This window comes from Chiroxiphia lanceolata, chromosome 2 (genome assembly GCF_009829145.1).
Source record: "Chiroxiphia lanceolata isolate bChiLan1 chromosome 2, bChiLan1.pri, whole genome shotgun sequence".
Classification (NCBI taxonomy): domain Eukaryota; kingdom Metazoa; phylum Chordata; class Aves; order Passeriformes; family Pipridae; genus Chiroxiphia; species Chiroxiphia lanceolata.
This window is the reverse complement of record NC_045638.1, coordinates 5,167,224-5,192,461: the sequence shown is the minus strand read 5'-3', so window position 1 is coordinate 5,192,461 and position 25,238 is coordinate 5,167,224. Positions and strand designations below refer to the sequence as shown.

Below are 25,238 nucleotides of genomic sequence, written 5' to 3'. Positions count from 1 at the left end.
CGGGGCCGGCGCGGGGTGAGGTCGGTGCGCGGCGTGGTGGCGTCACGGCGTACGCGGCGGCGCGGGCGCATGGCGGGCACTGAGGGAGGAGGAGGAGGAGGAGGAGGAGGAGGAGAAGGAGAAGGAGCCACCGGCGATGGAGGCACCGGCAGAGGTCGTAGCCCCGCGGCCCGCCCGGCCCTGGCACTCCGCGGGGCCGTGATGGTGGCCAGCGGCGGGGGGCGGCTGCTGGCGGCGCGGTGTGGGGAGCCCGGGTCAGTGCTGGGCGGGTTTCCGGCGGGGCCTGTCCGGCCGTGCGTGTACCCTGCGGTGGGAGGTGAGGGGAGAGCCCCGGAGCCGCTGCCGGAGCTGCTTTCTGTGGCTTTTTCGCGCTCCTTGTCGGCGTTTTCTGCTACAGAGACTTGGCTTTTAAACTTTTTATACTTTCACGGTTTTCCTCCACCGGGTGCTGGTCACTGTTGTGTGAACGACTGTACGTAACATATAGATTATATATGTGTTATGTACGTACAGATATATATATATACACACACACACATAAATGCGCACATTTATATATGTGTACACATATACGTATATATAACATATACATGTATGCACATAACATAGATTATGTATATAGTGATAAATGTATACAACATATGTAGCAGAACATATAATAATATGCAGTTATATAATATATACACACACATGTAACGTATGTAACATATAGCTTTTATTTAAAACTATAAATGTATATAATATATATAATAATATATAATACAGAATTATATAGAGAGTACATTGATATGTGTGTGTGCATATATAAATATCTCAAAGAATATGCTGAGTTGGAAGGTACTCACAAGGATCATCCAGTTCAGCTCCTGGCCCTGCAAAGGACTATCCACAAGAATCACATATAAAATAACTGTGTATTTGATGTCTATGAGTAAGATGCACATAAATATCTCCAAGGTGGGTGTCGGAGGATGGTGCCAGGCTCTTTTCTGTGGTGCCCAGTGACAGGACAAGGAGCAACAGGTGTAAAATACAACACAAGGAGTTCTGCCTCAACATGAGGATGAACTTCTGTACCTTGAGGGTGGCAGAGCACTGGGCCAGCTACACAGGGAGGACATGAAGTCTCCCTCTCTGGAGACATTCCAAACCCACCTGGAGGAGTTCCTGTGTCACCTGCTCCAGGTGACCCTGCCTTGGACTGGATGATCTCCAGAGGTCCCTTCCAAACCTGACAGTTCTATGATTCTGTGACTGGGTGAATGCTGCTGACAGATAGGTCAAGTCTGACACAAGTGAAATATATGTAAAATACAGGGTTACTTTGCCAGTGGATGACGATTTCTGTTTTGGCATCTGTGTGCAATCCAAGGTTTTAAGCTTCGGCCACATCTGCAGCACTCTGGGAGCCCCCTTGGGCAGAGGTTGTCCCTCAAGATGGGGGTCAGCTGTGCAAGAAACCATGAAATAAGAGCATGTTCCAAAAGAGTTGCCACCCTTCATAGTTAAGCTCATGGTTGCTCTAGTCCCAGTGGGTTTAGTCTTGTTTTTTATTTTGCAGTGGTGAGAGTCTCTTCGTGTACGATTGTGTCAGCGCAGAGAAGAAGACCTTGGGAGATAAAGGGTGAGGAAATCTGCTCTGGCAATCTCTGTGTTCCTGGAGGGGGCATCTCCTCCTGAGGGGGTGTGGCAGTGAAGGCAATAAAAGAGTCACAGGATGACTCCTTGAGCAGGTGATGGGTTGGTTTTGCTAACCCTGATGGGTTTGTGTGTATGTTTTTCTTTGTTTCGTTCCAGAGGCGTCACTGTACTCCTTTTTCTTTTTTAGAGAAACACCAGTAGTACAGGGAAGCTGTGGATGCCCCATCCCTGTAAGTGTTCAAGGCCAGGCTGGATGGGGCTCTGGGCAACCTGGTCTAATGAAAAGTTTCCCTGCCCAAATGGCAGGGGAGTTGGAATGAGATAATCTTTAAGGTCCCTTCCAACCCAAACCATTCTGTGATTCTGTAGTAAATGAATCCCAGTGATTGTTCTCATTCAAGACATTTATGTAAAAATGCTGCATTTTTTATTATACCATCTAAGACAAAAAAAAGACCTCACAAGCCAGTTACATAACTTCTCCTTCAGGTCCATTCTCTAAGTCATGAGAGTTCAAAACTGAAAAAGTATTTTTCTTAGTTTAAATTCAACCAGTGGACGTTGTTTTACCTGTAGCCAGTTTTACTGATTTCACCTAACTTTGAATCAAGCTCTGAAAGCACAAACTCTAGCGTGGTTTGTTTGTTTGTTAAAGCAGGTATTCAGGCAAGGCTTAGACTTTATATCAGTTTTCTTTTCCTTGGCTTTTTTCTTTGTATTAATGTTCGAATTAGCTGAACCTTTTAACCATAAATAAAACTTTTTAGGATTTTGCTTTGTTCTTCACGAGCCTTTGTGGTGGTGTAAGAACAACCTTCTCAAGGACTTTAGTGTCTCTTGTTGTGAACTATTCCCCTTCTCTCTATTAGGCAGGATGGAAAAGCAACAGATAAAGGAACTGATGACATCCTGGCTTTTGCCTTCTCCCCATCAGGGGATTATTTTGCCTTGACAGATGACAACAAACGTCTGATCCTGTTCCGGACAAAGCCTTCCTGGGAATGTGTTAGTGTCAGGTAAGGCAGCAGGATGTTGCATGTCACTTTGTTATGGAGTTATGGCTGATTGATTCAGGATTCTAAAATAGGAGTACTTGGTATGTTGATATTTGTTATCACTAAGCTTTTTTGTTTGTTTGTTTGTTTTCCCTTGCTCAAAAGAATTTAATGTTTTTGGGACTTTAGAGATGCTTGTTAAGAAATGATGCGTGGTCTGCCCCACACCAGGAGTGAGACTGCAGATATTTATATCATTGGCCAAGGGAGGATAATCTCTTTTCTTATTCCAAAAGACAGTATTTATGTCTTTAAGAACTGAAACTTTACCCACTCCTCGTGAACACTTGAGACTGGGGTCTGTAATAGTGACGCTGAGCAGTTCAGTGAGTGCATTGTCTGTTTTGATTTGGAGGAGAAGATGTTTTGGGGAGTTTGTGACTTTTTTTTAAAGCACATTGTCATGGTTTGAGATACCATGACACACATTTTTAGAAGTGCTGCAGCTGTTTTCCTTCTTTACATTCCTCTTGAGGAAACAGCCTGCAGCTGTCCACCAGAGGTCCTCCAGTTACAAGTTTTCTGCTGCTGCTTGTGACAATTGTCTGTACAAAAAGGACCAGGAAGGGCTTTATGAGAAAGTAGCTGAGCTTGTGACAACTCTGCTTTTGGTGGTCTCTGACAAATGTGAGGCCCTGGTTGCAAGCTAAAATGGAATGTCTGTAGCTTGGCTGTGTGTGTAGGGTACAGGATGGACCTTTGGTGGGTTAAACAGTGTTGGAGTGAGGAAGTAATCGTTGGCATGAAGGTATGTCAGGGAGGTTTAGGTTGGATATTAGGAAAAGGTTCTTCCCCCAGAGGGTGGTTGGACACTGGAACAGGCTCCCCAGGGCAGTGGGCACAGCACCAAGGCTGGCAGAGCTCAAGGTGCAGGGTCAGGAGTAGGACTTTGATGATCTTTGTGGGTCCCATCCAGCTCAGGATAGTCTGTGATTCTGTGACAAAGCCAGAAGAGGCAAATTCTGTTCATTCTGTGTTCTGCCTTCCCTGCTGCCCTGCCTTCTGTGTCTTGCCTGTAACGTGCCCTTGGATAATTGTTCGGTGTTTTAGTTTCTGCTAAAAGGCCAACTAGGACCACAGCTGGATATTTTTGGGAAATATCCTCATTACCTCCTATTAGGAAACTGGGAAGCAGACTAAAGACTGTCTGCATGGATAAAGGAATGCCAAAATTGAGCTCTGTAACTTTCATCTGTGTTTTGTGGCAGGCTGTATAAGTTTCGTGTGGTGCTGCCTTTTGTAGTCAGCTCATTTCAGACAAAGGGGAACTGTTGAATCTTTGTGCTTAAGATCCCGAGTAGAACAATGAATTTGGAGCAAGACTTATTCTTGTTGGCAAGGTAACCTGTTTTGGAACTGTGTTGCCTGGCCTGCAGTGTGTTAGTAGGCATTCTTGTCCTTTACGATTCCCATTGTTGTGTGTTGTTCCTTTAAACAACCCCTAAAAATGATTAGAATTTCTGTCTTCCTACCTGAAGTGTAGCATATTGGTTTTTTGCTTCCAGATGGCCACTGAATTTCAGAGTGGGTGAATATAAATGTCCATTCCACATGATCCTTGGCGTCCACAGGCCTGTGTTAACAAACAGGACATAAGTTTTCTGGCATATATGGTCCTTACATTTATCTGAGTAGTTGTAAGAAAACTGTTACCTGCTACACTGGCAACTGGAACTGTAAGATGCTGGCAGATGATGAGGGAAAGTCAGAGTTCAAGTTCAAGGGCTTTGCCTGGACAAGGTGCCCTGAGACTGTGGCTCTCTGACTCAGGCTGTGAGGAAGGGCTTCTTTTCACAGCACAAAGTGGCGACTGGAAAAATAGTTTCTACCCAGTTTTTAAATGTGTTGCTCCAAAGGACAAATCCTACCTTGTCTTTTCTGCATGTTTAACTTGTATTTTTGTTATGGAGAGTGCAAGAAAGATCATTGGCCTTCTTTAGAGTCCTGGCATGCTGCCTAGGGCAAGTGCTCAGTTGAGTAGGTACAAAAGCAAAATGCAGTCATGCAGCTTTTAATGATCTCCTTTTTTTTTTCTCCCCCCAGGTGTTTGCTATTACATAGTTCAGACATTCACTAGTTCTCAAAAGTGCTATTTCAGCCCCCTAATGTTATTCTCATTGCTGCCATTTCGAGAATGTTGCATTTGAGAGGGGTTTTTTTGTGCAGTCTCTTGATGTGTTTTACTTTCAGACTTGCTGAATCTGTCCTCCAGAGCTGTTCAAGCTGTGCCATTTTTCTTTCAGGTTTGTGAACAGGAGATGCACAGCCCTGGTTATTACAGCTGCAGAGGATAAGATTTTCGTTGCAGACAAGTCTGGTGATGTCTATTCTTACTCAATAACAGAACCTCAGGCAGATGGAAAACTTGAGCTGGGTCATGTGTCTCTGCTGTTGGATGTGGTGAGTGTATCTACTGTACAAACCTGCATTCCTGCTTGTGTTTGTCCCAGATTTATGAGGGATTGTTGCTTTTGTCCCAAATTTATGAGGGATTTTTTTAATATAATGTATGTGGACTGGATTACTTCTCACTTGAGTTATGTCATCAAAGTTTGGCAAGGAAAGAAGCTTATCAAAAGGGTTATGTGTTCTGGGAATGTTGTAAAAGATTTGGTGATGGAATATATATGGGAATTCACCCAGTCTGTCATGTCAGTTGAGCTGTTTCAATGTGATAAGTTTCTTTTTAATATCAGTGGGATTTCCACCTGTACAGTGGTTTTCACTGGACTTGGAAGTCAATCACTTGTCTTAGTGAGGGAGAAAATTACTGTCATAAAGATTTATGCTTAAATTGTCAGGGGAAAAGAGAGACTTAGTGTTTTCAGCTGTCTTTTGGAGTGAGGAGATATACAGATAGTTTACTGCTTTTCTGTTTTCCTAATTAAGGAGAATTACAAGCACTGAACTACTGGGCACTAAAACTCTTCCTTTGCCAACAGGCTCTGAGTCCTGATGACCAGTACATCCTCTCTGCAGACAGAGATGAGAAGATCAGAGTCAGCTTGACAAAGGCTCCTTACAGTATTGTATCCTACTGTATGGGGCACAGAGAGTGAGTTCATTGTGGGCAAAAGTCATTGTGTGCAGCTCTTGCCTGCACATCCACCTTCAGCCACCTTCAGTGTATGAAATTGTCTCCTCAAATCATATTAAACAACACCCTGGTCTGAGATAGAGTCATTGAATGGTCTGGTTTGGAAGGGTTAAAAGTCATCTAATCCAACCCCCCTGCAATAAACAAGGACATCTTCAACTAGATCAGGTTGCTCAGAGCCCTGTCCAACTTGGCCTGGAATGTTTCCAGGGATGGGGCATCCACCATCTCTCTGGGCAGCCTGTTCCAGTGTTTCACCACCCTCCCTGTAAAAAAAATTTCTTTCTTGTGTCTAGTCTGAAAGTAGGCTCTTAGTTTAAAGCCAGTACCCCTTGTCCTGTTGCAACAGGCCCTTCTAAAAAACTGTCCCCATCTTTTTTATAATCCCCATTTAGGTGCTAGAAGGCTGGAGTAAGGTGTCCCCAGATCCTTCTCTTCTCCAGGCTGAACAACCCCCAATTCCCTCAGCCTGTCTTCATAACAGAGGTGCTCCAGCCCGTTGATCATTTTGGTGGCCTCCTCTGGACCTGTTCCAACAGGTCCATATCTTTCTTGGACCTGGGGACTCCAGAGCTGGACCCAGCTCTCCTTTGGGATCTCATGAGAGTAGAGGAGCAGAATCCTGCTGGCCACAGGAGGCTCCAGAGCATAGAGATTGTTGGTTCAGGATGGAGCCTACCTTAGTGTTAGGAAGTCTTTGTGGTCTAAGCATATGATAATTAATTTAATGGCATCTCAGTGCAGAGCTCAGACTTGGAGGTTCTGCCTGGACAATAGACTGTAGTGTGCTGGAGACTGAAGTATGATCCCATTAAATATATTCAAGGAAGGGAGCCTACAAGAAAGATGGAGAGAGACTATTTATAAGAGCCTGGAGTGACAGGACAAGGGGAAATGGCTTCAAAATGAAAGAGTAAGTTTAGATATTAGGAAAAAGTGGGTGGTGAGGCCCTGGCACAGGTTGCCCAGGGAGGTTATGGATGCCCCATCCCTGGAACTGTTCAAAGCTAAGTTGGATGGGGCTCTGAGCAACCTGGTCTAGAGGAAGGGGTCCCTGCCCATGACTCAAAAGGCAAATAAGCTTTTAAGTCTTTTCTCTTTTACATTTTACTGCTTGAAATGTCTATCAGCTGTGGTATTTTCAAATTCTTTTGACTTTGCCTTCTGGCTCTGCATGGTTTTGTGGGTTTCTGAGTAGGGTAGGTGGGTCATACAATGTTTTTTTTTATTTGGCTACTTCTACATTTTGAAGTCCACACTGACCAGGTAGCAGAGAATACCTGCCCCTGCACATGGTGGAGAAGGCATGTCATTCTGCTTGTCTGGCTGCTGAGTTATTTGGGGATAACAACACCCTTCCACTCACATTCTTCACATTCTAAGATGATGCAGCATGGTGCAGTCAACTCACTCTATCAAAAACGGGGGTTAAACAAAGAGTGTTACTGGGAAGCTTGAGTGATGAGTAGCAACCTATCTAAACTTGCCCACCAATGTTTTTGAATAGAGCATTTAAAACACAGATTAATTTGGAGTGGGAGTTTGATATTAATAACATAATTTGGGGGGTTAAGCTGTAGAATTTAATTGAATTTGTTGAATTGTATAAAAGAAAAAAATAATACTAACGATCCGAGTAGTCTTTGATCAGGTGAGTGTCTGTAGCATATTTATAGATCCATGTCTGATGTTTCCACCTACTGTGTACACAGTTGTACTTTCTGTGAGTAGAACTCGATGATCAGAAAGACACTTTTAAATGGGGGCTGTTGTGTCTGCACAAAGAGTTCATCAGTGGTTGCAGAGTGAAAAGGCACTTAGTGTGAAATGATTGAAGTACATCTAAAAAAATCAATATTTAAATTAGGAATGCATAAGAAAGGGTTACATAAAGCAGCTGTAATTGTCTTGTTTCACAGTCCTGAATTTTTTCCTCTCCATGGGGCACGTGGTGATTCTTGCTGGGTCGATTTTGCCTGCATGCACCTGCCATTTCTGCTTTGACATGAAAGTTTGTATTACAGTGATCAAATCTCTTCTGGTTTTTTACTCCATGGCCTCAAAATTGTGCCTGTTTTCAAAAGCAAGACTGTTCCACTCAAGGTAATGTTCTGCTCAGGTCACTGTACTTTAGGTTGCTGAGCTCTAAGATAATGAACTCCAAAAGTTCAGATCCTTGGTACTCACCGAAGGCAAGTCATGGTAGACACAGCAGTTTTAAAACTGTCACTGGTGTGTTTTAAAAGAATCTGTTGGTTAATGTTTTTAATGTGCATCATGAGCTGAGAAAGGGGAACATGCTACCTGAGTACATCTGTCTCCTCTGGCATTTTTTGTTCTAAATGACAGTGTTCTCAGCTGGGAGGAAGTCAGTAGAATTCCCTGAGTGCAGGTGGGGAAATATATTTCTTTATTAAGTAGAAAGTCAGTAGTTTGTGTAGTCCATATATACTAAGTACCATAGACCTGTTTTTTTCTTCCTCCTCATTATCTTGATGTGGAAAGTCTGTTTATTTTAAGGTTCTCTTTAAAATTGGTGGGTTTTCTTACTGTGTGTGTTTAAAGACCAGAGTGTCATGCAAGAGAGTTCAACTTTTGACTGCTTTCTCTTTAGGTTTGTAAGCAAAATATTTGTAATACCCGACTGTCCTGATCTGCTGTTGTCAGCCTCTGGGGTATGTATTGCAATTTCTTTGAAAAAAGTGTTTTGTTTTCTTTTTTTTTTTTTTTAACTTTAGACTAGTGGTTTGGCCAAGTACCTTGGGATATTTGGAATAATCTTTCCTAGTTTACAGCACAGCCTTCTTCTCTCCTTTCCTCCTTTTCTTGGCTTTCTGTTCAGTATTCAACCACTCTATTGGTAGATCATACAAGAGCCTTTTACTGTGCTTGTAGTAAAAGCCATCTCTGGGATGGCAAAATCAATGTCCTGAGTATTTCTTCAAAATGAATGCTTGCTTTGGAGCACAGACAGACTTCAATCATTGGGCCATTGAACAACTTTGAATCAAATGGGTTTTGTGCCAGCCTGCCATGATGATGAGTGTCTTGAGAATGAACAACTAAGAATCACAGATTATTGTTTTTTAGAGGTTTTAAAATGAGGAAACTGTCCTCTCTACACCCTCCCGTGTGTTTTCCCCTGTGAGACTCACTCTGAATTATGTTCTTGTCAGTATGTCCTCATCCAGAGCATGTTGTGTAGAGGTTGCAGTGCAGTGCTGCACAGTGCTTGGGTGAGGACTGAAGAAGGGAGTTTTCCCTCCTTTCCCTCCCCAGCCCTTTTCCTAAATTGATGGCATCCTGCTGCCATGCCAGACCTCCACAGAGCAAGTAGATGGTGTTGGTCTAAAAGAAGGGAAACAATATTCTTTGTTTCCCAGACTACCAAAACCGCATAGGAAACAAGCAGTGTGTTCTGTGAAGATGTGAAGATCATAATAATTCTTAGCATTTGCTTCCCTAAGGCTCTTGTCCCTCTAATTATTTAAGCAGCTCTAGTGTTAGTGCTGTGCACGACCGTATTTCATTGTTAGCAAATGCCCTTTGATGACTCTGTTTTTCCAGAGAGGTGTTTAGCTTCTCTCCAGGAGGTTACTAAATCAAATGAGAATTTGGATGATAACAAGAGCAGGGGGCAGAGAAGGGCAACCTGAAAGAATTGCCATTAGGATGCTGAGCACATGTGTTACTGTGTTATTGGAGACAGACTTGAAATGCACTTCTCCAGCTACCCAATTTCCACTTCAAAAGGGGAATTAAAATTAGCATGATTGAATAATTTAGAATGGAGGGGAAAATTATGTTAATTAAAATGCTTTATCTGCAATTTGAGGTCTTAACTAAGTGACTATTTAGCAGCTTCTGTGGGGAGCTCTTCAGGGAAATAAGGTTTAGCTGAAGGCCATGAGTGGCTTCTCTTTGCCTGAGGTGCTGTTAGTAATAGACTTGTGTCCACTTCCATCTGTCCAGGACTCGACTCTGAGACTCTGGGAGTATAAAAATGGAGAAGAAGTGCACTGCTGTCAGCTAAGCAGCATCTGTGGGCCCGAGGCAGCCAAAACTGACCAGGTAATTTTGTTAAAAGTGTCTCCCTTCAGTCAGTGAGTTTAGAACTTATGTGAGACCTAAAAACTGTTACAGTAGCCTGGGATTTCAGGAAAGGAGGAAAGTCCCTGAAATCCATTCCTGTGTCTTGTGTGCATTTATAAAAAGTACTGAGCAGTGACCAGAAGTAATTCTTCCCAATACAAGTTCTGCATGGTGGACAAAGCCTTCTCTTGAATTTTTTTCCAAAAACACAGGTGCTATGTTAGCCAGGCAATATCTTGGAAAGGTCTGAACATTCACCCATTTTTTTAAAATGCTTAAAATTTCAAATGAAGTGTTAAAGTTGCAATTTTTCTGAGCAAAAAAGCGTCTTTGTAATATTTGTAACCAGTGACCTGCAGTACTGCCCTGTGGAGTCAAAACTGGGCTTGTTCCTTTAGGTTGTTCTGCAGCTGGATAGTGTCCAAAATTAAAATCTATGAGTCTTATGTGAAAACTGAATACCCCAGGAGCTCTCCTGAGCTTCCAGCCTGTACTTGAGTGGTGTCACACACACAGTTTGGGGTGCTGCTGTGATCTGAGGTGTTACTCTGATGCGAGCAGTCGTTCTGGTTGTGTTTGATCTCTGGTTTTGTTTTTTCTTGTGCTGTGTCATAAGACCTGTTAGCAGTGAAACAGCACCAGTCCTTGTCCCTGCTGTGTGGCTGGTGTTAAACCAGCTGCTAACCTGTTGGGTTGTTTAAGAGTTACCACCCATCCTGCTGGGTGTGTTTGTCGTGGGAATGTCTAAAAACACTTCTTTCTCTGAAGACCACAGCTGTTTCCCAGGTGTTAGGTAATGGGAAGCCTGTATCCATGCATGGCTTTTGAGACAGATCCACTGTGGAATCCATATCCAAGCTGATATTGAATTGACAAGCTCTGTCTTCCCTCCCTTGTGTTATGTTGTGGTTTGGGTAGTCAAAAGTATGTTCTGCTGCTTGGCCTCTCCACACACTTGGAAGCCACTTGGATCACAGCTTTCAAGGCTCAGATATTGGAAATCTTTTGGGTTTGGCCCAGAGTCCCTGTTAGCAGGGATTCTGGGTGGTATCTGAATGGACAATTCAACCTGCTCCTGAGCTTGAAAGTGTATTTTAAAGCACAGGTACCCGTCATGCACATTCACTAGGTCTCTGGCTCATTCCAACTTGATGTTGGTGCTTGAAATATTTGAAGAAGCTGTTGCTGGGCTTTTTCACAAGTAAAAAACAGAGGTTACAAAATTAGGAGATGAGCCCATTTAGTTGGTGTCCACTGATAGTCTGGGTGCAGCAGGTTTTGAGTGAGGAAGGGAGAACTGAGTGTGAGGCAAATCTACAGAATTACCATGTACAACCTTCTGGAAATAAGTGGCTCAGGGAGTAGCTAATAAGAGTGCTTTGTTGAAACAATGTGGTTTGGTAGCCATGCAATCCATGTCTGCAGTAGTATTGCAAGGCACTTCTTTTGGAGGGAATAATGGTTTTATTTTAAAATATTTTGCCTTCTAGGTTTATAGGATCACTGAGGACTAGTAAGCAACCAGCTGTGAAGTGGGGAATCCAGTGATTAATTTTAAAATTGCTACTTGTTGCTTAGTCTGGCTTAGCATTTAGTAAGATGGCTTACATGTAAATTAACAGTGCTTGGTCTCACACTGAATCTTAACTTTACTGCTTAGAATTTTATTGAAATAATATTAAGCTATATAATGGACTATAAATGTAGCATCAGATAAACTAACAAATTTCAAAAAACATAGTTACTGCAGGCAGGAATTGATTTAAAAATATTTTTTGACTCTTTCAGAATGTTTTTGAAGGCTCTTGAATGCAGTTTAATAATATTTGCCTTGTCTCCTAACACACCTGATAAAGTCCCTTCCAAAGGATATACTTTATGCTGATGTCTCAGGAGAAATCTGGGGTGCCCTTTGTTTGAGGAGTCTCTGTTTAGCCTCTTTACCTCGGTGTGAGTAAGCAAAAGACAGAAAGGGAAAGCCCACAAACTGTGAACTAATAAATATAAACAGTAATCAATTAATAAACCCCGTTCCTGCGGTGTTTTGCACGTGTTCCATCCACTTCCATGTGTCTCCTGATGGTGGTTTTGGATGCCCCAGGCTGTCCTGTTTCTTGAATCTGTGAAATCCTGCTGACTGCCCACCCTCACAGGTGTTTTAGAGGGAAAGGAGACTTGTGTTTTGATGGCATCATAGTGCTAGAAATGCCAGAGGTGATGTCTGCTGACAGTATTTAGTCATGCTGTGCATCCAAGTGTATCATAGATCGTCTAGTGAGACATTTAACAGTCTGAATTTAAGGAAACAATCTCTTGAGTTGCCACTTTACAGGCTGTAATTAGCACATTGTCTGCAAATGAGTCTGCAACCAAAGATCAGGTGGGGATGGAAGTGCTTTTTCTTTTCTTTAGTGTTATAATTCATTTTTAGCATTAATAAACACTGTGAATGCTCTGAAGCTTGAGACACAGCTTGAAGCACAATGAGAATGGAATCATCAGTAATGATGGGTCATGTGAGCACAAAAATGTGGGCTTATTTTGCTTGGCAGATGATGAATATGTGTCTGTTTTGGGAATGTAGGAGTGTTTTGAGCAGTGTAGCATTGGTTTCAGCTGATGGGTTACAGATCCTCAGTTCATTTTCCCACTAGAATGGGAGTAATTCTCTAATTCCATAGTGCTATATAAATATTTTTCCTGCTTCAGAGCTTTCACCTCATCTGATCCTCTTGACAGCAGAAGCTTGTTTAAAGTCCAGAATGTGAATTGCACAACTCTACCCCAGTGCACCAGTACAGTAATTTCTTATAGGGTCACCTCTTCTCCCAGATGACATCAAAATATAATTTTAACATGTTGCCAGGCTGATAACAGTGTTGCATAAACCCTGATTAGTTCAGAGAGTATCAAGTGAACATCTGTTTATCACAGACTGTTCCTTTAGCTCTTCCTTAACTGATTTCATAGGCTTGTCCTTGACCAAGATACTACTGTAGGTCTTGCATTTCCTTTGCTGATTGTTAACTTGCCCACACATGGGAAGGAAAGAGCTTGGAAAGAAGTTACATTTTTTTGTCTCTTTCCAGCTGTGAATAAAACTTGGTTCAAAGCAAAAATCATCCTCCTCCTCCCTCCCCCAGTGAGGGTGGGGGAAAGCTGCTGCCTAGTTGAGGTTCACAGAACCCTTTGTCTCTCTAACAAAGCACTTGGCTGTGTAGGTGGGCACTTTCCTGCATGTTTGTCAGGCAACAGGTAGAAAGGCAGAGCTTTATTATTAGAAATAAATATCACAGACTTCAGCTTTGTTAATATATGTATCTCTTGGCTTCTTCCCTCAAGTGTCTGAAGAACCCACTGGTGGTTTACAATAAATAGGAGCTGTCAGTTCTGCTCCAGAGCTGTGGTGTAAATGACTCTGTACTGCAGAGAGTACATTTAGACTTATTAGCTACAGAGAACCTTTCTGATTCAGCCCACTCATCCTACCAGGTATTAGGAACCATAAGCATTTTTTATGTCTGTGTGAAACAGGGGTCCTAGGTCCCGGTGCTAAATGTGGACTAACAACTTTGTGTTTCTCCAGAGTAGCAAGAGATTAGTCCCATCTGTTCCCAGGAGCCCTGAAACATATCAGTCCTTTTGATAATGGTTTTTATAAAGTGCTGCTCTTCTGTACAAGCAGCCAATTGAGCATGTGAGTGAAAAGTGTGTGCCTGCTGTTCTTACTTCCCTCCCATGAGATTGTATCTCACAGAGGATCTTTTCTTCTCATTTGCTGGAGATGCACCATGGAACCCTGTTTTTCAACTGTATTTATACCACTAATTAACTTTCTTTCCCACCGTTGGTTTATCTTTTAGTAGTTGCATCCTGTAATGTTGACAAAATAGTTGTCTTCTGCTGTTAAACCTCCAGACTTGAATATTTGGAAGCTGTACAGCTTGCTTTGCTTCCTTACATCGATTGCAAAATTCCAAAACAAGCACCCTGACAATGCCTATACAGCTGGTAGCTCCAAGGCTAAAATCCCGTGGTTACTCCCAAATTCAACTTCACTTAGTGAACCAGAGGTTCTGTCTAGTGACCAGTGTTGTGTTAGGGAAGGAGGTGGGGGTAAAAGTGAAGAAAACTTGAGGATGCATCAGAATCCTGCCAGCAGAGTGTCAAGAAGATGTATTTTCCCTACCCTAAAGGAAATAACTCACTGCTGCTCCAGTAGTAAGGTTTTAGTCATCAGAAGTGCTGGTGTTGTCACTGCTTATAAAATATTCTTGAGAACCTGCCTTCTGCTGTTGCAGTTTTGTCTTTCATGTTGTATAACAGATACTTCTGAAAAAGGCACCCCAGGACATCATCTTGCAGGTTCTCTGCTCCTCTCAAGTTCTTACTTCCCACTCAAGGAGCCACAAATCAGTTGTTATATGTTTCAAGTAGTGTGGTTTGTGCAGCAAAGGTATTTCTCTGCTTCTCTCCCAAACAAAACTATATAGCTTCTAAATTAGGAGTGTGATGTGGGGTGTTTTTTTTGTTGTTGTGTTGGTTTTGGGGTTTTTTTAATGAGGAAAACGGCCTCAGGCAGTCGTTCCTTGTTCTTCAGAACACATTTTCTGTGGAGCAGTGTGGCTTCGCCCAGACACAGGTTGAAAACAGCACAGCAGGGATATTAGGGATATTAGCTATGCATCACTGTCTTTGTTTTTTAACAAACATAACAGCAGCTAATAGCCTGTGTTTGTAATATCTAAGCTGCTGGTGTGATACTCTGGCAGAGCAGGCTCAATGTCAGTGTTTTTACCATCAGCATTTGTCATTTGACAGCACTGCAGGAGAGAATATTTGAAGGTGGTGTACTTTTCCTTCATGTGTTAGTTTGTCTGCTAAGAGTAGTTCACTCAAACCTTTACATTGGATCTCTGGAGAGCGTGGAAGGGAAAACTTTATAAACCAGCAAACACTGGCACAAAAATAAATTGGACTGCAGTTTGAAGGTAATTATGTTGCTTAACCTGCTGTAAATTAAGACATTTGCTAAATTTTAAAGGCTGAGGCGTGAAATGGAATGTGAATTTTCTGCCCATAAATGGTCTTAACTTACAAGGATGTTTCTTTTTCTGTTCCTAATAGAAATACACCGTGTCAAGAATAACCTACTGCTGTCAAGGTGGTTATGTTGCCATTCTGTGTGACAGGTAAGAATAAATGGAATAATGCCCAAAAAGCCTCACAGCTCCTGCAAAGGCAAGAGCAGCTTTCCCTGCTGGCTCTCCCAGCATTCCCCCAGCCTGCAGTACTGGGTACTGTGGATCTCCAAATGTCCCAGGCATTGCCTGTGGCCTCACAGGGAGCCTCTGAGTCCTTACTGTGCTTGGTCTGAGCACATCTGAGTCCTTATTTGCTTGGTCTGAGCATAGAGGTAAGCGAAAGGGTTACCCTGCTTGGTTCAGTTTGGCAGATTTTGTGATGCTTTTCCCTCACAGGAGGAAACACGAGGCTTGGATGTACCAGAGCCCTGTTCTCCCCAAATTGCTGTGCCTGACCCTGTGGTTTGGGTCCTGTTTTGTTCAGGGTGCTGTGGCAATGGAGCAGCCAAGCTTCTGTTACCTGTAAATGGGTTCAGCCATTCTGTTTAAAACTCTGGAGAGGCCACATTGACTTTTGGGTTCAGAGGTGTGTCTGTGTGAGGAGAGGGTGCTCAGGAGCTGATGGGCCTGTGCACTGGGGAGCCTTACAGATCCATCTGGTGGGGCAATGTCCTGTGGGGATGGAAAAGCCCTCTTTCCACATCACCTTAAGTCTGCTAAGGAAGCTGTTCTTCCTGACAAAAGCTTACCAACAGGAAAGAGAGGGATTACCAGAGCTGCCTGTACAGTGAAAGAGGCAGTTTGTCCCTTGCTCTTTTGCCAAAGTAAGGAGCCTTAGCTGCTTCCCATTGCACCTTCTGCATGGACATCCACACTGGCCCTGGAAGGGGAAGGCCTGTTCCTTAGCCCAGGGGCCACATTGTGCTCTGCATCAGGCTTTTATTTTCAGCTCCACAGCCCAGTGGTTTTAAACAGGGCTGTCATGGAGACCTGGTGGGCCACTCAGGAGGGAGCCCAAGTGTCCTGCCTGTCCAAGAGAGGTCAGGAATCTCTGCATGTGGAGACTGTGGTGGTTAGAGGAGAGAGTGCTGATGGGAGAGGTGGAAAAGAGAGCAATGGCAGAGCCCTGTTCTTCAGCTGTGTCAAGATGTCCTGTCCCTTTCATTCCTTCCTCCCCTCCCTTTCCTGGTTTATTTTGACTGGCATTCAGCTACATATTCCTTCAAGCCCTGTAGGTCAGTGTGCCATGATACAACATTCCTTATATAAATCTTAAGTAATCCTTATGAAATTCCCTTTACTACCTTTTCTTTTAAAGAGAAGTCAGCACTGACTGCTTTTTTTTCAGGTAACACTTGAAAAGCCATTTGACATGTTGGGTATTTACAGCTTCTGACTCAGATCATGTAATCAAACTGCACTTGAAGTGCTAGAGTATTTTTTTTTTGCAGTTCCTAATGACTTTGCTTTGGCTCTGCTTGGAATTAGAGTGGGTGTCCGTAGTTTGCTGTACAAGTGATGGATGTAGGTGGATTTTGCAATGATGCTAATTAAGTTTTCCCTCTCAAAAGTATTCCCACAGTCTACATCTTTCAGCTTGATGCCACTGCCCAGCAGCTCGTTTACAAGCAGCAAATCCCTTTGCAGCATAAAGGTTGGGACATTGCATTTGGGGAAACGGGAGATCTGTGGATTTTGCAGGAAGACAAGGAAGCTCCTCTTCAGTTGTACAGAGCATGTGATGGGCAGTGGAAGGTACCTTGCTAATGCTAATATCCTAAATGGTTTGTGTTGTCTTGAGGCCACAACAAAAATGGAGTTAATTATGTTTCATGAAAGCTGAAAGGCACCTTTCTCTATGTCTTGAGAAGGATAAAAGCCATAGATGCACATCTCATTCTGTTTCTCACCTGTGTTTAACTCAAAGGTGTAAGGAGCTTGTTATGAATACCAGTGTATCCTCCAGCAAAGCTGACATCTGGAACAGCAGGATCAAGCAGAGTGGTTGTCAACCATTGCACTCAGTATTTTAAACTGTTTCCTGGGTTAGATAAGAAAAAAAAATGGAACAACCAAATCCCTTCTGGTTTGCTCAGGAATGCTTTTCACACAGCCTTCCTTGTGCCTGCCTCTGAGGGATCCTTTGAAGGACAAGGCATTCTGGGAGTATTAAGGGAATTATTTTTTTTTTTTTTTCTCCGCTGAGAACAGGGAATAAATTTGGAGGGATGTGCTATCAAGTTCTCTGTAACAGCCTGTTAAACAACTGGAAACTCATTTGTTATGCTTGTGAGTCCGCAGCTAATTATGGTCTGGTTGTGAAGTGGTTTTAAATGAAACTTTTCAATATGGTCTTTGACCTTATGTGTTCTTGTGATGCTCCTTTTCCTCACAGATTAGTAGGTGGGCATCCACTTTCTTTTCATTTGAGCCCCAAAGCTTTCCCAGCAGAACACAAGATTTCAGTCTGGGTTTCAATACCAGTCCTGGGAAAAAAGAGCCCCAAAGAGATCATGAAGGGCTTATACTTGCTCTGTGTCACTATACTCTTCTGAGAGCTGTTGCATTTTTCACTGTGCTGTGAAACATTGAATCGTTTAATAATCCCCGAATATCATGCAGCATTCCTTCTTTTCCCAGGCTGTAACTGATGACAAAGGATTGCAGAAGATGTCAAAATATATTCAAGACAACTGGACGGTGTTCGAAGGTGAGAAATTTGGCCGGAAGGCCCAGGGAATGCAATTTTTGCAGCTAAAGAACATGATTTAGGAACAAGATTAGAGCTGAGGTCAGTTCAGATGTTTTCTCAGTTTCGTCACTGGGAAGTGAATGTAGATCATGAAGTGTGTTCAGGTTACTGTTATCACAAAATGATGTAGGGATTTAGAGCTGAATTGCAGGATTATAAGTGTTTTCCGTAGACACCTTATCACAGGGATGTGTCTCAACACCCTGTGACAGAGCTGCTGGAGTCTGTCTTCCTGCTGTCATGTCATGAACAGTTGTTTGTCCTGTCTTTTGCCTGGGTGTGACACTTTTATCAGAGGTACAGTGGAGCCAGTTAGAATGGAATAACCATGGGAGGAGCAGCTTTGCTGTAAAAGTGGGCCATTCAGATCCACCTTGGCAAGGAAAGTACATGGAGCCTGCTGTGGCTGGAAGGTGTGACCCTGGATGATATCACAGATGACATTGATTAATACCAGGGATGGCTCATTTTGTTCCTAATTTCTGCTCAACTTCCAGTCTCTGACAGAAAAAAAAAATAATGCCCGGTTTACCAGTTCAGAAGCACCCAATGTTTCCAGGATTTTTTTGTGTTTAAAAAACACCCAGCTTTATTTAGAAGCTGAAGTAATGGCAGTGGTGGTACAGGGTAGAGAAGGGTTGTGGTATATACTAAAGTCTCAATTGAGACTTTATTAATTGAAATTTCTCTCCTGTACTTCGCTGAGAGACTGGGAACCTTCCTTAAAGAAAGTGTTACAGTTCCCCCCAGTCTTTTGGTCTGTTCACGGTGGCCATGTATAAAGATGGAAGAGTTGTAGGAATGTGCAGTCTGGTGTAAAGTCTCCTTAATATCTAGTGTTGATTTAGCATGTAGCTGTCATTAAGTTGATCATTAAGTGGTAATTAAGTTGGTACAGTCTTTGAAATCTAAGTCAGGTACTCCTCTAGAAGGGAGGTGTTTGCATGTAGATGTTGCAGGCTTAATAGTTCACAGCCAGGCAGATAATTAGGAGTATGAGGTCTGAGTGAAAATGAGCACGGAGAAGGAAAAAGAGCAGGCAGGGGAAGAGGTTCTGAGCATAATTAGCCCGTGGAACAAATGACTCTGATAGGAGGTACCCGGCTGCGTCTGCAGCTGGGAGAGGGAGGCCGGCTCAGATGACAGGGTTCATTATTGCTAATTAGTAAGGGGAGGCTCACTTGATGAGCACTTATTCCAGTGCATAATTAGTGATTCAAAGGTAGTTACATCTCCTAAAAAAAGTGATCATTACATTGTTTAAATCCAGTCTTACATTGTTTAAATCCAGTCTTAATGCCTGCATATTGTCCTTATTTAACCTGGCCGAGGATTCTGTAGGATTTAAGACACATCAGTCAGTCTGGAAGTATCACAGAATCATAGAATGGTTTGGGTTGGAAAGGACCTTAAAGATCATCTTGTTCCACCCCCTTGCCATGGGCAGGGACACCTTCCACTATCCCAGGTTCCTCCAAGCCCTGTCCAACCTGGCCTTGGACACTTCCAGGGATGGGGCAGCCACAGCTTCTCTGGGCAACCTGTGCCAGGGCCTCACCACCCTCGTAGTAAACAATTTGTTTCCTAACATCTAATCTAAACCTCCTCTCAGTCTGAAGCCATTTCCCTTTAGTTCACACTGAACAGTGAAATTGTGTTATAACAGAAAAAGGTAGAGCGAGTTTTAGTGCAGGCTGATCAAGTGGTGGGTAGCAAGAATATTCAAGCTGACAGCACACCATGTCTCCCAGGGCAAAAGGCCAAAAAAGACATTACTGTGTGAGTGCAAAACCCCTGAAAGTCTGAGAACCAGCAAGGGAAAGTTGCTTTGTTTGTCTACCGAGAAACAGGGGGATGCTGTATATACATTACAGTGGCTTCAGGACCAAACCCTAGCAAATCATGGGTTTCCCTGCATTTCTCCTTTAAGATCATGAATTTTGGTATGTGGGAAAGGGTAGGACTACAAAGAGAACAGGAGGTAACTGGCTTTTTTTAGAAATGTGGACCTAGCCAGATAGTCTTGTCCTGTATTCTCTACAGACACAATCTAGTTGTGGATTTTTGGATAGCAGTTAATTCCCTGTTAAATTCATCTAAATCTACAGCCTTGGAAACGGTATGAGGAATATTACACTGAATTCACAGAAGATGTAACAAAATCATTGGAGTGAGTGCTTAGAAATGTGTGTGTGCTGTAGGACATAACTGCTTGAAGTCTACTCCTTTGGGCTTCTTTAAAGTTAGTACTCTAGGGAAAAGTAACTGAGCACAGTTAGGTAGCAACAGCCTTGGGGGGAGTTGTCTTGGGGGACAACTCCAGTGGGACATCAGGACTGCAGTCATTTCAAAAACAAAAGCCTTGAAGTCTCCAAGTGTCCAGCATGTGAGGAGAGCTGCATCCTCTCTTTGCTTCCACATCAGGTGCTTGCCTCTCTATGAATTTTTTAGCCTAAAAATAGAGGTTATGCCTGGTTGTGTGAATGCTGGACAGATGCTTGCCAACACAAATCGGGCTTACACAGGGTAAATATTAATATTTAATCACAGAGTGGTTTGGGTTGGAAGGGACATTAAAGATGATCTCATTCCAACCCCCTGCCATGGACAGGGACACCTTCCACTAGACCAGGTTGCTCCAACCCCTGTCCAACCTGGCCTTGGACACTTCCAGGGATGGGGCAGCCACAGCTTCTCTGGACAACTTGTTCCAGGGCCTCACCACCCTCACAGGGAGGAATTTCTTCCCAACATCTAATCTAAATCTACCCTCCTTCAGCTTAAGGCCATTCCCCCTTGTCCTATTACTACATGCCCTTGTGGAAAGTCCTTCTCCAACATTCTTGTAAACCCCCTATAGCTACTGGAAAGCTGATAAAGTGGGTAGGACCACAATAAATGAGTTGAAATACCACTATCTGTAGTTACAGTACAGGAAGTAATTGATGAGGCTGCTAAGGGAATTAACACTTGTGTTCTTGCTTTACTCAATTGCAGGTTTTGTTGGTGCAGGAAGCTACTACAGACACCTCTACAAGGCTTCATTTGATAACATGGATGAATATCTACAGAGGAAGGAGGAAAGGTTACAGCAGCAGAAAAAGAAAAGGCAGAATCTGCAATGTGGTTCCAATGGACAGACAAAAAAAAAGATGAAGGCTGAAGAGTCGTCGCTATGACTGTTGTTAACTTGTACCTTTTGCCTTGATGAAAGGAGGTGATCCAACTGCAGACTGTTTTTATATGTAAAATGAATTCTGGAAGAAGACTGGTTTAAGCTTTTATTCAGGTTTTCAGGTAGGCTGATGTGACAACATCCTGCTTGCAGCACATAATGCATTTACAATATGCCTAAGCTTTAGCAGCACACAGTGTTAGTGGTTCAGTCCTGGGAATCTGATGCATGATATATGAATATTGGAGATGGTGTTTTCCTTGAAACGGGATCTTCTTTTTGCCTACTGTGTCCAGGCTTTCTTCTTCAGGTGGAAACACACCTGATGTGATTTTCTTTTGGTTTGGTTTTGGGTTTTTTTAAACTTTCTTAAAGTTTTCTTAGTTAATGTATCTAACTTAGTGTACCTGGCTATGGGAAAGGGAATGTAGCAAAATTCTTGCTGTATATGAGAAGTTTTAGCTGAGAATTTCTCTTTGTCTTCCCTTCAGTTTACATGGTTGGGATTCTGCCTAGTTTCTAATCCATTGCTTCCTACTTGTGAAATATTTCTATAGGAAGAAGTGCAAAAGTTAATTTTTTATTTACAAAGTAAAAGTAAAATGTGTCAGTCAACTTTTGTGTTATTGGAAGACCCTTCTATTGCAATATGATCCTACTGTGTCTGTAAAAATCATTTGAGAGGCCTGTGAGCAAAACCTGGAGTGCATCCTGCTTTCTTCAGCAAGAACTCTTCCATGTTGCAATTAGCCAAGAAATGCATCTTTTTGAAAAGTTATCAGCCAGAGCCTTAGGGGATCACTTGTTGCTTCATCATGGGGCAGAAGATGTGTTCATCTACCAGATGGTATCATGTCCTGTATGGAATAAAATATACTTTACAAAAACAGGTGTAGAAATCTGTACAATCCATTAAAAGTATTCAGAATGAACCTATGAACCATGAAGAGTTCTGTAGGTCTCTTTATGTAGCTGTCCCCTCTGGAGTATCTGGACACTTAAAATTTTTGCACTCAAATTCTAGCTACACTAATGTTTGAGACATTTTGAGATATAGCTTGTTTTGAGGTTGTCAGGTGTGAAGCACAACTTGCTGTTTATGTCTGCTCAAATCCAGTCTTGTCCTCACTGTGTGTCCCAGAGGCCACAAGTCTTCTGTCACATGGATTTTCATATTCCTTCTGTTTGGAAGTGCCCCTTAAAGCATGTCAGGTGCATTAGTACAGAGCCAGTCCTTCACCTCTGAGGTGTGATTTCTTTTTGTAACTCCTTTTAGGTAAAGAACATTCTGCCTTGCCAAAGGTCTCTTTGGACAGAAATTGCAGTGTTAAGGGTGGTATTGTCTGTTCTGGTTAAAAGTCACAATTCTGGCAGGAGCTGCCCTGGCAAGAGTAAAATGTGAAGTAGTTTCTATTACATGCGGTTACATAAGAATGCATGTCCATAAAGATCGTGGTCTAGTGTAGCAATTCAGCCCCTCTGTCCAATATCCATGTATCAAGGGTCTGAAGCATCTTGTTTGGGAACCTCAAAAGCAGTTGAGTGCTCTGGATGATGCTGGCAGTTTGCCTAAATCCCACGCTGATGAGAAGCTAGGATTAAAAACCCTGTAAATCCAGGATGGTATGAGGTGAAAACCTTTAGGATTGTATCTGGAACAGTAACTATGGGGGTACAACACTGGTGACAAGTATTTTTCTTGGCCCTCAAGAAGGGATGAGAAATTGCCATCTGAAGTGCTTGATACTGGGTAAGAATGGTGGCTTGGAGACTGGAACACCTGCTGTATGATGGTGGCTGTTAAAGCTCTATAGTTCTTTTATTTATCTATCTTATTTGAGAGCAGCTCTAGGGAGAGCAGCTGGGGAGTCAGTTAAGGAAACTTCGTGATTATTTGGGAGAAGAGTTTGCTGTTGTGCAGGTTCAGTACAATCATACCAGAAAAAGGCCAGTATTCACACTGCCTGTGAACCAGACAGGACAGGAGGAAAAGGTTCTGACTGGATTTTTTGCTAGCTGTGATAAAGGAATGAATTTTTACCCCTCATGAAGCCTGCTGATACAATGCCAGCTGCAACATTTTTGAACAAATTTGAATCTGCAGCAGGAGTCTGTTTTGGATCACTTCTGCATGTCACCAAATATGCTGGTTTTGGGGTGGTGGTGTGAGCTAAAGGCAGGGCTTTTTTGTGTCAACAAACCATTATTTTTGCCAAGTCTTCTGAGGTCATGTGGGCTGGTCTCAAGAATTGCTCTGATGCTCTAACCTGGGCACGAGATAGGTGCAGGGATCACTGGGTGGTTTGGGTTGGAAGGGACCTTAAAGATCATCCGGTTCCAACACCCTGCCTTGGGCGGGGAGCCTCCCACTAGACCAGGTTGTTCAAAGCCCTGTCCAACCTGGCCTTGAACACTTCCAGGGCATGGACACACTTCCAGGGATGCTGGAAGCTGTGAGCATGCAGGGCTGACACGGCAAGTCACCTCTTCTCTGTGGCATTCCTGCTCACCAGAGGTTTTTGCCCAATCCTGCCTTGTGTTTAGCAGCTTTGATGTTGAGTGTTAGGAGTCCATGTGCATAAACAAAACCATTTACTCAGAGAGGAGGAAAATCGTCTGAGGACAACACAGGTAACTGTTTTCAGTGGGTTGGTGACAGATCCTATGTGAGGTTTCAGCGTGAACATCAATATTGTTACACTTCTAAAGGATCAGAGACTGACATGGCAATTCCTATCCCTGAGGGATATTTTTCCCCAGCCACTTCCTCAGCACAGGGTAGACCTTGACAGTGATCCTTACCCTGCCTGCTGTCCTGGAAGAAACCCAAAATTTCTTCCAGTGCTTGAACTCATGACAGATCGTGGAGTGTGGGAGTGACATGAGATGTGATATCTGGCAGATGGTTCAGGCCTTTTTGTTCTTTTTTCCTACAAGTTTTCCTCGCCTTTCCTATTTCGTTTCATGTTTCCTTTTCTGCACACAACAGGTCCTGAGCTTCAGTGCTGAGACCATCTGTGTGTCTGTGGATTGCTTTGAAGGGATCCATGAAAAGTGATCAGAGAAAGGAAACTTGCTGGAAGGTCTAAATCCTTCTTTTAGACATTTTCCAATGTGCCTTGGTTGGAAAACACCCGCAGATCATTAAAAGGGAGTGAATACCACTGCTGCAGAGGGAGACAACACTCCTCTCCCTGGTATTTGAACTATTTCTTTCTAGTGGTTGAACCTGATGTCACTTGCTTGTGTTTATTTTCTGAACTTGAACCAAAGCCTGTATCTGTGCCTGGCAAAAAGGGGATGGGTCAAGGAGGGTGTAGTTTTATAGCAGAACTGGAAGCTCTCAAACCATTGCAAGGGGTATTTGTAGGCCATGGGAGTTCACTCCACATTGCACTAGAATTTTTTGTGGTGGTTGTGCAACTCCCCTGCTTCTGTCCTGAGCACTGACAATCCCAGGAGCTTTTAAAAATGCAGGTAGGGAAAAAGTTGAAACAATAACGTGTTTCTTTGCCTCAGCATTTTAAACCAAAACATAAGTTTCCTACTCCCACTGCTGGGATTTCACCAAAACCCCTTGAGGAACACACTGTTAAACAGTGTGACCTTTTATCTGTCATAACAGGAAGGAATTCTAACCAAATGCAGCCCAGTAGTAATGCTTTAGAACATTCTTTATATTTTTAACAAAACTTTGAAAGCCAGTTTATTGTATAAACAAAAAAAATCTGTAAACAAAAATGTTCCTTTCTTGGAAAAAAAAAAGCCAATACAATGTAGTTTCTTTATCTTCAGGCTAATAAAAACTTGCTGCCAATTTCAATACACTCCAAAATCTGCTTCAGCTTTCTTTGCTGAACTGTTTTGTGTGAAGTGCTTCGATCTGAGAAGGAAAAGCCCTACAGTCTGAAGTCTTGCTGGTTGTCCCTGCTGCCATCTGTCCTGGAGATGTGGTGTGAATGAGAGCAGGATGACCTGGAGTGTGGTGGTTCACAAATGGGGAAAAAACAGGCTGGACGTGATTTGTCAATAGTTGTAGATGCAGAGGCTGGAAAGAAAAAGGGCTGGAGGACTGAATGTTGATTCCCAACGTATTTGCACAGGTTATCATCCACTTCTGAATACCAGGGTTCTGGAAAATCCTGCAAGGACTTGAAGTAAAGTCTCCTCCAGTCTTGAAGTGGTCATTGCTTGATAACCCACATCAGCACTTTTTTTACCCAGTCACCTGCACATCTCCCTCCCTCAGACAGGTTAAGGTCAGAGCAGGGATTGTGTGGAAAGAAATCTCCTGTGGACTAGCATGACTCTGGAAGTCAAAGGAACTGCTGAGGGATAAGCC

The 25,238-nt window shown here is 43.0% G+C and overlaps 1 protein-coding gene across 1 annotated transcript; it reads left to right on the top strand.

Moving 5' to 3' along the window:
* The first annotated feature begins 34 nt into the window (after positions 1 to 34).
* On the top strand, positions 35 to 24,715 carry WDR4 (WD repeat domain 4). Its single transcript, XM_032678204.1, has 11 exons — positions 35 to 254; positions 1,562 to 1,624; positions 2,511 to 2,657; positions 4,940 to 5,096; positions 5,639 to 5,751; positions 8,408 to 8,468; positions 9,766 to 9,864; positions 15,013 to 15,077; positions 16,541 to 16,724; positions 17,610 to 17,679; positions 20,719 to 24,715. Exons 1-11 carry the CDS (start codon positions 70 to 72, stop codon positions 20,898 to 20,900), a joined length of 1,326 nt encoding a protein of 441 aa, XP_032534095.1. The 5' UTR covers positions 35 to 69; the 3' UTR covers positions 20,901 to 24,715.
* Positions 24,716 to 25,238: the final 523 nt, after the last annotated feature.

Excerpts from the sequence above, each read along its gene's own strand:
- WDR4 (XM_032678204.1), top strand. The coding sequence starts at position 70 with ATGGCGGGCACTGAGGGAGGAGGAGGAGGAGGAGGAGGAGGAGGAGAA. Across the intron at positions 8,469-9,765 it reads TGCTGTTGTCAGCCTCTGGG|GACTCGACTCTGAGACTCTG; the intron begins GTATGTATTGCA and ends CCATCTGTCCAG. Across the intron at positions 15,078-16,540 it reads GTTGCCATTCTGTGTGACAG|TATTCCCACAGTCTACATCT; the intron begins GTAAGAATAAAT and ends CCCTCTCAAAAG.